General features: G+C 39.7%; 1 protein-coding gene across 2 annotated transcripts; it reads left to right on the top strand.

Annotated features, from left to right (window-relative positions):
* The first annotated feature begins 340 nt into the window (after positions 1 to 340).
* LOC123875128 (uncharacterized protein CG45076-like) lies at positions 341 to 14,728 on the top strand. Of its 2 annotated transcripts, XM_045920799.1 has the most exons (11): positions 341 to 502; positions 2,923 to 3,012; positions 7,522 to 7,713; positions 8,636 to 8,748; positions 10,052 to 10,188; positions 10,433 to 10,594; positions 12,026 to 12,227; positions 12,522 to 12,567; positions 12,656 to 13,096; positions 13,218 to 13,330; positions 14,098 to 14,728. In XM_045920799.1, the coding sequence occupies exons 1-11, from the start codon at positions 434 to 436 to the stop codon at positions 14,234 to 14,236; spliced, it is 1,704 nt and encodes a 567-aa protein (XP_045776755.1). In that variant the 5' UTR covers positions 341 to 433; the 3' UTR covers positions 14,237 to 14,728. The 2 variants fall into 2 exon arrangements, with proteins under 2 accessions (XP_045776755.1, XP_045776756.1); XM_045920800.1 differs by lacking the exon at positions 2,923 to 3,012.
* Positions 14,729 to 15,030: the final 302 nt, after the last annotated feature.

Genomic DNA, 15,030 nt, shown 5'->3' with positions numbered 1-15,030 from the left:
TCTACGAGTTCGTAGTCCTTGTAGTAGTCGGTGAGAACGCGCGCCAACTAGCCATTAATTCAAGATTGTAAAATAATAAACGCCAACTCTTTCGCAGTTATTTTGAACCAGCGGCGTTGCGCGTCTTGTTTATAATGATGATTCAGCGAGAATAAACACTCCACAATGTTATTTTTATCTCACCCTTGGTATTCCATCGCATTCTAAAGAAGTTATGATCATCCTTAACCCATTTGTGACATCATGCTAACATAGGTAAAAGCTTTAAAATTTGAAGTAAAGTTTGGGAGGAATGACGTGAAAATTGCAATGACAATGATCTAAAAATAAGGTTGTCGGTGGCGTGGCGCTGCCGCCGGCGGCGCGCACTCCGCAGTCGAGGACTGACCGTCGCGAGTTTTGGACGAACGATCACAGTTAGCAAGCAGCAACCATGGTGTACGAGAGTGACTTCTACACGACGCGCCGCCCTTACCGGCCCGCCTCCAGCTTCAGCGTGTCGGTGAGTGTGCCGTTCTAACCCCGAGCGTGAACCTCGCTCCACTCTAACCCCGGGAGCCGGACGCCCTCGCACCAAGTCGACCTTCGTCACTTTCCAGTCTCGCAAATATCGAGTGTCGTAGTGTAGCGGTCGTAGATAGTGGCAAACAGTTCATAAATTCTCTCTCTACACCGATAGAAATGTCGTGGACGCGACATCGCTTTTAAACAAAATTGCTTATTAAGTATGAAATTCCAGCCGCGCCGATCTTCTTCTATTAGTAGGTGTAGGTTTCGATAGGACGTTGCGGTAGCGCTCCGCAAGTAGGTCAGAGCAAATCGAAAAACAAGTGTCGGAAAGCGGAGCTACCGGGCGAGCCAAATATAGCCGCGGCTGGAGTCGGCGGCCGCCCGTCTAACGGCGAGTTCTCCGCTTGCAGCGGATGGGCGACTGGGAGATGGTGCCGTACGTGCCGCGGCCGAGCCTGGTGCCCGACCCCGTCACGGCGTTCGGCCGCCGCACCCGGCCCGGCGTGCGCGGCTCCTTGCTCGAGCCGGTGTTCAAGCAGAACATAGCGCCGTTGCCCGAGTCCAAACTGCGGCCGCTCGCGCCGTACGTGTCGCCGCGCGACCAGACGAGGGAGCGCGCTCTGGCCATGGTGGGGCAGCGCGAGCGCGCCTTCGAGGCCGACCCGCTGGGCACGCCGCGCGACCACATGGACCTGGTGCTGGCGCAGGCGCACGGCCGGCCGCAGAGGTTGCCGCATCGCCACGTCTACTACAGCAACTACGCCTCCTATTGAGTCCGTCGTCGGTGTTTGTGTGTCGCTTTCGCTAGTCGGTCGGTCGGGTCGGTGCGAGGGTCGCGACGCGGCACTAAGGCGCGCGGTTGTTGCAGACGCCGCGCCACTACGTGGTGCTGGACCGGGAGCCGGCGCCGCGGCGCGCGGAGGAGCAGTACTCGTACTCGTACTCGAGCACGTCGCAGCGCGCGACGGGCAGCGGGCTGCCGCAGCGCAGCTCGTACAGCAACACGGTGGAGCGCCGCGCGGGCAGCGGGCCCGGCGGCTACTCGTACACCAGCGAGCGGTCGAGCAGCCTGGGCGGGCCCGGCGGCTACTCCTACTCGTCCACGGCGAGCGGCCGCCTGCCCTACGGCACCAACTACCGCCACTACTCTTACCGCGTGTAGCGCCCCGGCTCCCGACCCTCCGACCCCGTCATCCCTTGTTCCTAACCCTTTCCCCGACCTAATCAGTATTCGCTAACGCAATGTGATCGCACTACTTTAATTTTTAATACAAGTGGACGTGAATCTTATTTAAAAGCTTTTAATGTTTTAGTATAATTTTTTTTAATAAAAATGTGATCTAGACTGATTTTTTAATAAAGCTTTCATTTTTAATATAATATGATTAAGTTTCCTTTTTTGTTGCAAAACTGCCAACAAAAATATCGATGATGGGCTCGATATATATATTTACTAACTCCAACAGTTTTTAAATTGATTTCTGAGGGGTTATCAGATAAATTAATTATAGGTAGGTAGGTACCTAAGTATCTAATACATAATTTAACATGCTCTGATGATTCTAATTTCTTAATTATTTTTTCTATAGATGTAGAACTATGGCACCTAGGTACTTACCTACCTACCTATATACCTACCTAATTGCCCAAGATAAGTTCTATTAAACTCGAGCACACGTCACACAAAATTAATAATTTCAGAATATGAAACCTAATAAATCTATAATACGAAAGAACATTAACATAAGAAGAGAGTTACAACAATTACCTATTCATAGTCAAGATAGGGGCTTCTTTAGAGGACGATTCAAACCACATGTGTCATAGGATCGTCGTCTGAATCGTCCTCTTGAGAAGCCCCTAGACTGACAAAACTCTTATCGTCAGCTTATTGAACAACCTTTTACCCACCTAATCTATTGATAGGTTTATGTTGCATTTAGAATATTACGCATCGTCCAGAACTCCAGCTACGCGTCCGGAACGAGTCATCTTCAGTTTGTTTACGTGCAACTCATTCAACCGATAAATATTTTGATTTTCTAACCTAAAAGAGTATCTATCTACTTGTTAGAAATTGTCTTTTAATTAATTACCAAACTGAATTTAATAAAACATGTTAAATAAGTAGGTACCTATGTACTAGGCTACTTGAGTAGGCTACTCAACCATAGTATGATCAATGAAATATACCTAGTGTATGTAGCGTACTATACCTAGGTACCTACCTATTTCTTTTCAAGAAACGCATAGGTACATAGACAAGTTCAAAACAATTTTGATTTTTGACTAATGTAGAGATAAGTAGTAAGGCTTAGATACCTACCGTAGGTAGTTAGGTACGGTATAGTTTTGTACAAAAAGCAATAATATTAAAAAGTATCGTTTTCCTTTCGACGCCGCCGCCGGCAGCCGTGGAGTTCGTACTACTACCTCTCATCCTATGCACCGTATTACCACTACCATATCCCGTATGTCACGTACATACCCAGGCTGTCTCAGGTAAGTTGACGCTGATCGCAGAGTATTGCCAATACTGCGCACTCGATATAAATACCATGAGCAAGCTTGTTGCAGCACATTTTTTCCTTCATAATTCCATGACAAGAATGCACTGCAAACACTAAATAACCAGAAAAAATGAGCTTCATTCATGAACTGATATCAATTCACAGCTCAAACCATGCATTGGGTTCTCACTGAGTAGGTACTCTAAAGCCTTGAGATTTCGCATTCTCTCTATAATCAACAAATTTCTGAAAGCTCGGCAACGCACCAGTACCTCTGGTGCTGCAAATGTTCATGGGCAGCGGTAATCACTTAACACGAGGTGACCCGCCTGCTCGTTATTTTTTTATAAAAAAAAACAGGCTGATTTATTTCACTTGGTCGCGTGACCCCGCGTTCATCAAGCGCGTATTAAGAGAGACGATATTAATTATTTAAATCTCTTTGCGGTCCTTGTGAGCCTTCTATATACCAGTACTGTGCCATAATGAAAACCCTCTGAAGGAAGTTTCAGAAATTCCACTCGAGCGGATATATCATGTTTCGTTCAGAAATCTTGCTAAATATAAGGATATCAGCTTCTTCCAATTAACTTATTTCAATATTCTGCATAGAGTTAGATTCTGAAGATGATTCACATCTACCATACATACCGACCTACTAAATATAAAATACCAACCTAAACCCCAACCAACCATCAAACTCCATCCCCAACGAACTCACAACCACCAACTATCGAACTTGTTGTTCTTCTCGTCATTGGCCTGAGAAAGCTTTATGGAACATAATTGTGTGTAAGTGGAATTGATGTTCGATCGCATGCCTGAGAGTTCTTAACATGTTCTTAAAGGTGTGTGAAGTCTGCCGATACGCACTAAGCCATCGTAATGGACCGTGGCAATCCCCTTCTCATTCTAAAAAAGACCTGTGCTCTCAGTAGTGAGTCAAGAAGTCGACCGGCGCACGTTCGTAAGAGTTCCCGGAGCCTCTTAATATGCGCTGAGGATGGCCATCGAGGGGGTTTTAGTGGGTACAAATCCCACATAACCCGATCTCTCCTCAAAGAGGTCGGGTATCTTGTGAAGATTTCCCCCCCGTCAACAAAAAAAAAAAAAAAAAAAAAAAAAAAAAAAAAAAAAAAAAAAAAAAAAAAAACAAAGGTAGGAACCGTAAGATTCCATACACCTGACTAACTTTACAATAAAAGTAGAATCTATATTCTATGGTAGGTAGGTACAATGAAAATACTATCAAGTTCCACAGTGGAAACTGCTGCGCACGTCAGTCTTGTGGCAATGCGCCAAATACAAAAACGAAGTTTCCAAATATACCTACCTTACATATCCTCCCCAAGAGTTAATTGCTGTGTAATTTGCATTATTTAATCCAAACTGTAATTAATGTTGTATCTAGACTTAACCACAGTTACCTATCTACTATTAATGTATGTAACCTAACATAAATGCGAAAGTGTCTGTCTGTCTGATGCTACGCTTTCACGGCTCAACCGCTGAACCGATTTTAATGAAATTTTGTACAGACTTAGGATACATTCCGGGGAAGGACATACCTAGGCTACTTTTTTTCCCGAAAAAACAAACAGTTCCCGCGGGATTCCTAAAGACTCATCTGCTTGACCGATTGTATGAAATTTCGTACCGTGCTTGCGTCCCTGTAATTGACATAGGCAACTTTTTATCCCGGAAAATCAAACAATTCCCACGGGATCGTTAAAAACCTAAATCCACGCGGATGAAGTCACGGGCATTCTCTAGTAGTAAATAAGTTAGACAAAGAAAATGGTAGTAAATACCGTACCTATACCTATTAGATTAAAAGACCTTTGGTAGGTGTTCCTAAATATTAATATTTTTTTCAACTAACATTTCTACACTGCACTGTTAACAGTAAACGCAATTTAAATTAACTAGGTAGGTACCCAAGGCAACTATTTACCCATAATTTCGGTCGTAATTTGGATTTGGCAGAATACCAAAGGCCAAGTGAAAACATCTGCGTAATACAAAAACTAAACTGATTTTTTAATTATTTAACGTGCTCGTTGAAAGCTAAACTGAAATGAGAACCGTGAAACTTAAATGGCCAAATATAAATAAGTTTAAGTGCAAAAGGTCCAGTCCTGAGTCCCAAGTTTCATCAAAATCTGATTTGAAAATAGACCTTTTCATAAAAGTTTTAACAAAAGAATTGAAAATTGATATCTTTATTCCAATTTTTCTCCCCCTATACCTGTTACCCTGCGAATCTGATACCATTACCATGCTAACTGCATAATGCATCCGTAGATAGGTAGTAGGTAGGTACTAGAGCGAGAACATAGTTCCACTTCGAGTTGCGCTTTCTTCTAAATTTATTCCTAGCCGTATCTATATTTAACTATCTGATTCACATCTATTGATATCGTAAATGTAGTCGCCCATAATTTTGATTGAACTGACAGCAGGTAAACATTGTTATGTAAATCGATAGGTAAAAAATTCAATTGATATCCTACCATAAAAATCTGAAACGGACTACAAACAAAAGTGGTCCCAGGATCCCTGAAATACACCACATTTTTTTATCCAAAATTGAATGATGGAAAGTAGTTTGGACGTTTGGCATTCCTACGTATAATTTAATGTCCATGAGACGGGGCTGCCCGCGAAATTCATATTTAATTTGGTTCTTCGCAATTTGTAAATTAATACGACAAAGTAGGCTTATGGCATTCTAATTCCGACAGTGGCAATATCATCTTCACAGGATTACACATAGACCTACGATTTTTCGCTTACATAAAAATCTTTACTTGAAAGTGTTCAGTTTAAGAAATTAGTCAAAATAATGAGTTACTCACAAGTTAGTCAATACTAGTTATAACTAATTTCTTAAAATGGACTCTTTCAAGTAAAGATTTTTATATAAACCTCTGAGGATGATACTGCCATTGGCGCAATTAAAGTGGCATAAGCCTACTTTGTCGTATTAGTTTACAAATTGCGAATAACCAAATTAAATTCGAATTTCACGGGCAGACCCATCTCATGCACCTTAATGACCTTAATAAAACCTTCGTATGCTATTTTAAAAGGTAGGTAAACATACGACGAATAACAATTTCAATAAAGCTTCAGTAAAGGGATATTTATAGCAAAAACATCTATCACGGTCATGACTCATACCTTCATTTCAGCTGATAGAGATCGTTACTTCAGCTTAATTATTTTTAGTCTCAACGTTTATGTAAGTATTACTTTTTAGTAATAAGCACTAAAAGCATGTAAAAAAAGTGATTCTCTACTCTTTTTAATCTAAGTTGTGCATGGAGTGTACCTTTTCCAAACTAACAGTCAATCATCAATCATCATTATTCCAAAGATTTTAGTTAATAGGGCTCTCTCCGTCACTAGTTTCATACAATCGTAGTTCCAATTTCATTTGAATATTAAGCAACCAAAGTCCATGAAATTTTGCAGACATATTCTAGAAACTAATATCTGTGTCTGTGGTGTTTTAGATTTTTCTAAAAATATATAGTTTTAAAATTACAGGGGCTCAAAGATTTGTATGAAATTTTTTAAGACCGCGTAACTTTGAAACCGAATATTTTAACAGAAATCTGGAAAACCACAGACATAGATATTAGTTTCTAGAATATGTCTGCAAAATTTCATGGACTTTGGTTGCTTAATATTCAAATGAAATTGGAACCACGATTGTATGAAACGAGTGACGGAGAGAGCCCTCTAGGTAGGTATAATAATAATAACGACTTTATACGGACAGAACACTGTGTACAAAGTCGTTTATTATTATTTGATAGATTTTTAGTTAGCAGCAGGCGTTACTTTACGGAATTTCACGATACACAAGGAACAATAAGCTTTTTTTGCTAGGTACCTTTCAACTCCTCAAGAATTATTAGTGTCAGGCTAAGGACCTCTTAAGGTTGCACCCAAATCAATTGCTGCACCATACAGAATCTCTAATTTTGATTAGTTACCTATATACCACCAAAGAAGACTTGTTTTTCTATTGGTGTTTCATAATGTCCTTATAAAAATTTGTTAAATACTTTCTATAAGGTCATCACTCATATTAGGTATATTGCCCTATTGTTAGTTTCTCTACATACATACCAACTTATCTACACTACAGTAGAACAATTTTATATTGTGAAGAAATCTGTTCAAATAAGATTCCTTTGTTTTTTTTAGTGTAAGTGTTATCAGATCAACTCTACTGATGGCTGTACATAGCGCTATAATTTTGCTACGTTGCGTTGCATTGCACACATTCAAGCCTCTCTTCCAATCAAAATGATAAATTGACAAAGGTTCTATTAAATTCTACACGCGGATTTGCACGACAAATGCATTATACACTCCTAAAGACATATCATTTATATTCTAGTGTGAACTAGGTATCATGGAGATTGGTTAACAGTCTTGAACGTGTGTAAAAACCCTATACTCTGGTCTACAGCATTCTTTTTCGTAGGCGGAGCTGATATACCGTCCATCTCGTACGATCACCCGACTCGCCACGTACCCTGAGGCGCCCCATCACGTGGTTCGCGTCCGCGTGCGTCCCTCCGTGATATTGAGGGAACTCGACCGCATCGCGTATCGCCACCGTCCGACCTACTCTGTCTCTGCTTTGGACGATTACTACAGATCGGAATCTACAAAGGTACCTAACTTGTCTCTACTTTTGCTACATCCTTGTCTCCATGCTAAATGGCAGTGTGTCTGGCTCCATAGATAAATAAAATCTCAATACATTTTCTAACTTAAACTAAATTTTCGATCTAAATAATAAGACGGTGGCTGGATGAGAAAGGCAGGCTGACCTGGTGTGGTGAGCTCTTTAGGGAAGCCCGACAGTGGACCCCTACAGGCTGATGATGATGATGATGATAATGATGAATAAGACTTAATTTTCAAATTCTAAAACAAGATTGGGCATGAAGCAAAGCTGGAAGAATCTATCGCCATTCTTATTAGAATTTTTGTCTTATTAGAACTAATTGGTGGACATACTGATCGTGTCTTGATCCGATCTAAGTTTGTAATACTTTCCACATTAGAAACTAGGATCATATATAGATTTTTCTAGAATATGTACCAGATACCTACTAGTGATTTGATTTCTAGCCTTCATATTGAATTGTTCCACCCACATAAATTAGTATATCTGGCAAAAGATATAAAAATAGTATACAATCTTGTAAAGTAACGATTTTGGTGAATTGCCCAAAGCAAAATATTATTCTGCATTCTTTTGTTTTATTTTTAGACGAGCTTGCTCGCGATGCCTTTCATTTTCATTATTTTCAGAAGTTAGATTTCACGATATTATTGTTATCAGGTTGGTTCCACGGACAGAAGTGGTCATTTTTTCTCCTTCGAAATTATTACATTATGTAACTATGTGCATCAGTAAAAGTAAAAATCCATTATTGAAATTCTCTAATCGATCCTTCTCCCTTGTTTCTTTTCCGTACCTACTTAGAAGTAGTCGTCCGTTGTACGTGATATTCTCTAATAGGTATAATGTGTGTGTGTGTGTGTATTTTTCTAATGGGTGATATCTCCTGAAATAATATTTGCAGGCTTTCGAGGATGAAACTCGTCGCATCCGCGCCGATACTGCCTCTCTGCTTCATCGTGCTCGTTCGGTTGTACCGCGAGCAAAAACCGTTGCACCTTTGGATACAATTTACTCGTAAGTACTTACCTGTTCCTGCTTTAACAAACCCAATTGTTTCATCTCGATCACGATAGGTCAAATTTGTGCTGCCTATTCCTGCCTACTAGTTCGGTTAAAAAAACAATGATAACCGTAAGAATCCAACCAAAGTAATTAAAATCCGTTTTTGACCAAAAATCCGTTAGATACCGACGGGCCAAAAACGTCATGCCTTCGCATCTATAGCCCTGCCTAATAAAGGTAAGGTGGATAGATGAAAAATCTTGCAGGTTATGAACAGTAGGGTTGCATGCCAGGAAGGAAATCCCACGGTTTGTTCCAAAGATCTGACGCTGTGATAGGTGGGTTTTTTTTGGCATCAGCGGTGTATTGGTACAAAAATAGTATCCATTGATGAGTCTATCAGACGTGGCGACACTGACATTGTCTCAGCATCACACATCAGTTTGGCAATGCACCACTGTATTGTAAACAATGCAAAATGAACCATTGACTTATGAGTCCGCTACGTGTAAATAGTTCTTTGAAAGCTGGGAAATGTTTCCAGAGTGGGTGTTAGTTTCCCAGCCAAAACTATCCACGTGTATGACGTATACTGGTAGGTGGGTACTGGGTACGTAGTGACCGAATGTTTAATTATAGCACGTTTAATAAATGCCACCTAACGTTTGCTGATTATTTACCAATCCCAAGAATGTTTTGATGATTTATTTTCTCACTCGATATACGATTTATTCTTCCATGACAGTTTCTCACAAGAAAGCTCAATCACTCAGCGGGCATGGAGCTATTGCTTAGAGTTTGCTGCGGGATCGAATCAGAATGAGTAGATCCATAAGAGAATCAGACTAACCGACATAGCTCAATGGGTTGCGAAGCTGAAGTAGAATGGGCAAGGTACATGTAGTTCGTCGAGCCAATAGATGCTGGGGTCCAAAGTTGTTAAACTGGTGTCTTTGCAGCGTAAAGCGTAGTGTTGGCACACCCCCCACTAGGTGGATAGACGATATCAAAGTCGCAGGAAGAAGCTGTATTCAAACGGCGCAAGTCCATGGCGTGTGGAAGTCCCAAAAGGTATATGTCCAGCTGCAGGAGTGTGGACGTCTTTCGGTTGTTGATGATGAGTCACATCATTAGAATTATAACAAAATACAAGCAAGCGAGCATGACGTTACAGGCCTTGGACGATACTGTTGATATCTATCTTATTGTTTTAGACCGAGGTCAATTTTCGATTTCGTTGTTTGTTTAGAAATACTTCGCAGCATTAATACAGAGACAATTGATTAAACTATGAAACATTTTTAATCATTCGCAGATATTCCTACGGAGAGCCAATTCCCTACCGCTTCAGCAATGACGCGTACATCGCTAAACTTTTGCTGCCTCTGCGTAGTGTTACTGACCACATTCACAATATTTCCTTTTACTCAGAGCCAGCCAAAAAGTTTACAGGTAGGTACCGCATTTTTAGTTTTAACAAAATTATTTCAAATAACTAAACTTGGCGACTTAGTTTTGATGTTTTCGAAATATTAATGACTCATTTACCTATTGAAAATGGTAAATATCTTATTGATCCCACGAGTATTATTAACGTTTGCAAACCTTATTCCATAGGTACCTTTGAAGTTTCTAACAATATATCCAACCCAGTAGATATTATGCCTTTGTGATAACCTGAGGTGTTGATCGCCAGGACGCGGCCACCTCGCGTGCGTGCACTATTCCGGTAAAAGGGGATTCCCCAACCGCTACCCACTCTACAAGGAACTTAGCATCAGGGACGACGTGAACCTTCTTTCGTTTTACGCGAAGAATAGACTTGCGGCCGCGGGTTTGGCCGACGAAACGGTCACAGGTACTACATCACAAACGCCTCGCTAGCGCTCGCTTATTCACTGCATAATATTTAAAGAAGTTTAATAAAGAAGGCGCAGTGAGCAACCTCGTAGCTCTTAGATATGTACATAGGTAATGGAAATGTATAAAATGTAAATTCATCAAACTTTACACTATACAATGTGTAATCAATAAGTTCTTAATATTTTTTCGCATAAAATTTTCTAATAATAATTCATCTAGACTAGTATAGCTCAAGATAATCTCTAGAAACTTTCATATCCTTTTAACAGATAACACTTATAGCAAAACTTACTTTTTAAACTACTCTTGATACTTAGTGAGAAAGGAGTCAAGATTTTTATATTGTTTTGTATAGGTACGATACTATTTTGGTTACGAGGCCTCATTCGCGCGTGTTTCTAAATTACGCTTTCCAGCTTTGACTTGATTAGTTGTAATAAAAGAGCTAAATTAAAAACGAGAATAAAAACAGTGTCTAACACTGGGTGTGGTGTCTCTTGCAGCGGATGCGCCGGAACAGGCGACAGCGGCGCAGTGCGCGTAGCTCGCCCACTCCCCTCCCGCCGCTCGACGCGACGCGGCGCGGGCGCACGGTCCAACCACCGGCGCCCGCGTCGCGTACGCCCTTCGCGTCCTTGATCTCGGTATAACACGACCCGACTAATCGATTTTGATATATTTTTTATCCATTTATACACAAAACTTATTTTGTTAATTATTTACACTGTAAAATTGTACACTTCTAGTCACAATCGTGGTAGCGCGGCTTGCCGCGATTCGGTGAACGAGACGTCTCTTATTCACGAAATAACAGAACTGATTTAATTTAACAATAAATAAATAATTTTACAGACTCATAGTTGTTTTAATTAGTCCGCATGCTAGTAATCTAACATTCATGCTTCGTACCCAGGCTTGTGCTTAACGCTTCGCTATCTTAGCTAATAAGTATTTTTTTTATAAATGCACCTTTTGTTTGCGGCTAGGTACCTATATATACATAACGCTGCAGACGGTGTAGACGCTACAACACTTGATTAGAGATGAATAAATGTTAATTGAAATGTAAATAAGATCACAAATAAAAACTTAGATGCACAAACGTACATTTCATGCTAGACATTACGATGACTGATAAAATATGCACACAGCCCGAACACGCTTTCACATGGTTCACAGCATGAAGCAAGTCAAAAGATTAAAACATTCCAAGCAGTTTACATGTTCGGCTTCCCATATCGAGCTTTAAAGCCGGAAACATAATATAACTTATCACTCATAATGAGAGCGTTACGAGCTGTGCGGCTGCACTCACCTTTCCATTTGTGACCATTGATATCAAATGACAAGCTTCTGCAGTCAGCTGCTAAAGCATCTCATTGCACCAATGCTCACAATGGCCACGTGACTGTTTACTGCGCTGCAGTGAAACTCCTCCCCTGGAGACCGAGCCGCAAGTTCCAGGCGCCCTCGATGATGGAAGACCCTGAACTCGAGTTGAAAGCTGCGAAGGCAGACCGGGAGGCTAGGTTCCGTGCAACCACCGCTGAGCCAGTTCTCGCTCCATCTGCTGATTTGGCTGAAATCAAGAGGAAACGACAAGCCGAAGCGCGACTTGCTGAAGAGAAGTAAGTGGAGCACATGTTCATCAATTATAATATATACGATACTATTGGTAAAAATAAGTTTTATTTGCGTTTCATGCAATTACATATTATCTTTAAAAAAAACTGTTTATTTGTCTGCCCGGTCGTAAGCCTATCTATTATCCCATTAAGTTGAAACAGACTTTGACATTTGTTCCTAAAGATTTCTAACATAAGTACTGTCAAAATACAACATAGACATTATAACGCGTACCTGGCATTAGCTAGTTAAAAGTTTTAAAATATCATTTATTTTATAAAATTTTATATTTGCAGAGCTTTGAAAGAAGAAGCAAAACGCGAAGCTGAACGCAAAGCTCAGGTATTGAAGCCATAGTTATTATCATCGTCTTATTAAATAATAAACAAAATAAATACTAAGACATTAAACACTTGAATTTCTTTTGTAGGCTGAACGCGAAGTAGCAGAAAAGAAGAGACAAGAAGAAGAAGCTCGAAGAGCTGAAGAATTGAAACTTCAAGCGGAGGAAGAAGCAAGGAGAGCCGAAGAAGCTAAAATAGCAGAAGAAGAAGCACAGAAAGCAGCAGAAGAAGCTGCCAGAAAAGCTGAAGACGATCGTTTAGCAGAGGAAGCTAGGCTAGCCGAAGAAGCTCACAAAGCGGAAGAGAAAAGGCTTGCAAAAGAAGCTCGTTTAGCCGAGGAAGCCAGATTAGCAGAAGAAGCAAGGATAGCGGAGGAAGCACGATTAGCTGAGGAAGCTAAATTAGCAGAGGAGGCAAGATTAGAGGAAGAGAGATTGGCTGAACAAATGAGACAAGAAGAACTAGCCAAATTGGAAGAGCTAGAACGTCAGGCCCAAGAGGAACGAGAAGCTGAACTTGCAAGACAGGTAAATGATACTAAATAATATTGATTGCCTATAGATTATCTGCTGACTGAATACAAAAATATTTTGTACTAACAATTTTTATTTAAATATATACACTAACTTCAGTAATTTATTTACACAGGCGGCTGAATTAGCAGAGATAGCAAGACAAGAATCTGAACTTGCTGCTGCGCGTTTAGAAGAACTTTCACACAGCGGTTCTGCTGGGGACAACACCGCTGAAGTCGAATCAAGGTTCGGTGTAAAAATATATTCTTAAATTTTGATCAAGTAGAATAATTAGGTATATGTTATTGAATAAAGATTAGCACCTTAGCACCTTTGTTCATGACTTTGATTATGGTGTGCAGTCGATTCGCGTACGAACAACGAGTAGGTGCTAAGACAGCAGCAGCATTTAACACTCTTGTTTAAAATACTTTTATTGTTATTCAATTTTTGTATTTGCATGTCAACTGAATTCATCATAAGTTCAATGTTTTTAGGATTCCGTACCTCAAAACGAAAAACGGAACCTTTACGGGATCACTTTGTTGTCTGTCTGTCCGTCTGTCGTGTTTTTCAAGAAAACCTATAGGGTAGGTAGGTCTTATAGCACAAGTAAAGGAAAAATTCAAAAACCCTGAATTTGTAGTAACATCATTAAAAAAAATTAAAATGTTTTTAATTGTCTAAATAATTAAAATGTGTTTCGAAATAAGATAACTACCTATACCAAGTGGGGCGTCATATGAAAGAGCTTTTTTTACCTGTACATTCTAACACAGATTTTTATTTAATTTTATGCATAATAATTTTTAATTTATCGTGCAAAATGTCGAAAAATCCGGAACCCTCGGTGCGCGAGTCCGACCCGCACTTGGCCGGTTTGTTAGGAATAAAAAAGATATTTATATATTTATATAATTTTAGTAACACTGTTAGGTGCGTTAACTTCGCCCAAAATTTTCATGGGCAAAAAAGAAATCATTTTAAGTTTTAACGCAATATACAAATTACAGCGAGCAACCTGCCGATGAACCCCTTGTCGAGGAACCTGAAAGTCCTTTAGACAATCCAGAAGCAGCTGCAGAATCACAAGATGCTGTCGAAGTCAGCGAAGACGAAATGGCGGAACCTGATGTCACAGATGAAGAATAAAATCATTTTGAGCGTGACCTCGATTTTGTAATCTAACATTTTCTATAGTAACAAAATAATAACTTTCAACTATTTCATAGGTTTAGGTACTATATCTGATTACATTAAGGATGTAGTCGGAAGAAAAATTGCATCTACCACAGTTCTGAATATAAGTACATGAAAATAATTATACTTACTTAATAGACTGGAACATTTCATTCACATTTCATTTTCTAGTGCATTTTTAATATAAATAATATATATAAATGTTGCAGTTAAAACCTGTTTCAACTAGTAAAAACTAGTTTTAACTACATCTCTTTGCATAACTATCTATTTTTATTTAATAAAAACCAGTTCTGGCTGAAATTTCCTTTGGTACTAATTTGTATTAGTAAAAACTAGAATTTTAATTAGTCACATATTCTAATTAATTAATTTGTTGACTGATTGAGTAATAAGCTGACTAGGCTACGCCAGAAGTGAACTACGCTGGAAGCTCAAGCTTTACAAAAATATTAGCTGTATGACAAACAAGACTGTGGAGTCAGGGTGACCAGATCTTGTTTTTGATTTGTTTTTAGTAGTTAAAACTAGTTGTGACAAAGGTGTGCAGTTAGTACTATTTTTAACTGGGTAAAACGAGTTTTAACTGTGACGTGAACATTATTTATTTTAATAGATATAGACATTAAAGGTAAACTATTCCCCATTCATGGATTTAACATCTGAGAACAGACATGAATGCTGCAATGGTAAAGGTGGTACTTACTGAAATAAGTTTCAATCTTTTTACTATCCATAACTTTCAT

Source organism: Maniola jurtina, chromosome 19 (genome assembly GCF_905333055.1).
Source record: "Maniola jurtina chromosome 19, ilManJurt1.1, whole genome shotgun sequence".
Taxonomy (NCBI): domain Eukaryota; kingdom Metazoa; phylum Arthropoda; class Insecta; order Lepidoptera; family Nymphalidae; genus Maniola; species Maniola jurtina.
The sequence above is the reverse complement of the archived record's forward strand: the minus strand, read 5'-3'. Positions and strand labels throughout refer to the sequence as shown.

Excerpts from the sequence above, each read along its gene's own strand:
- LOC123875128 (XM_045920799.1), top strand. The coding sequence starts at position 434 with ATGGTGTACGAGAGTGACTTCTACACGACGCGCCGCCCTTACCGGCCC. Across the intron at positions 8,749-10,051 it reads CCTTTGGATACAATTTACTC|ATATTCCTACGGAGAGCCAA; the intron begins GTAAGTACTTAC and ends AATCATTCGCAG. Across the intron at positions 10,595-12,025 it reads GGCCGACGAAACGGTCACAG|TGAAACTCCTCCCCTGGAGA; the intron begins GTACTACATCAC and ends ACTGCGCTGCAG.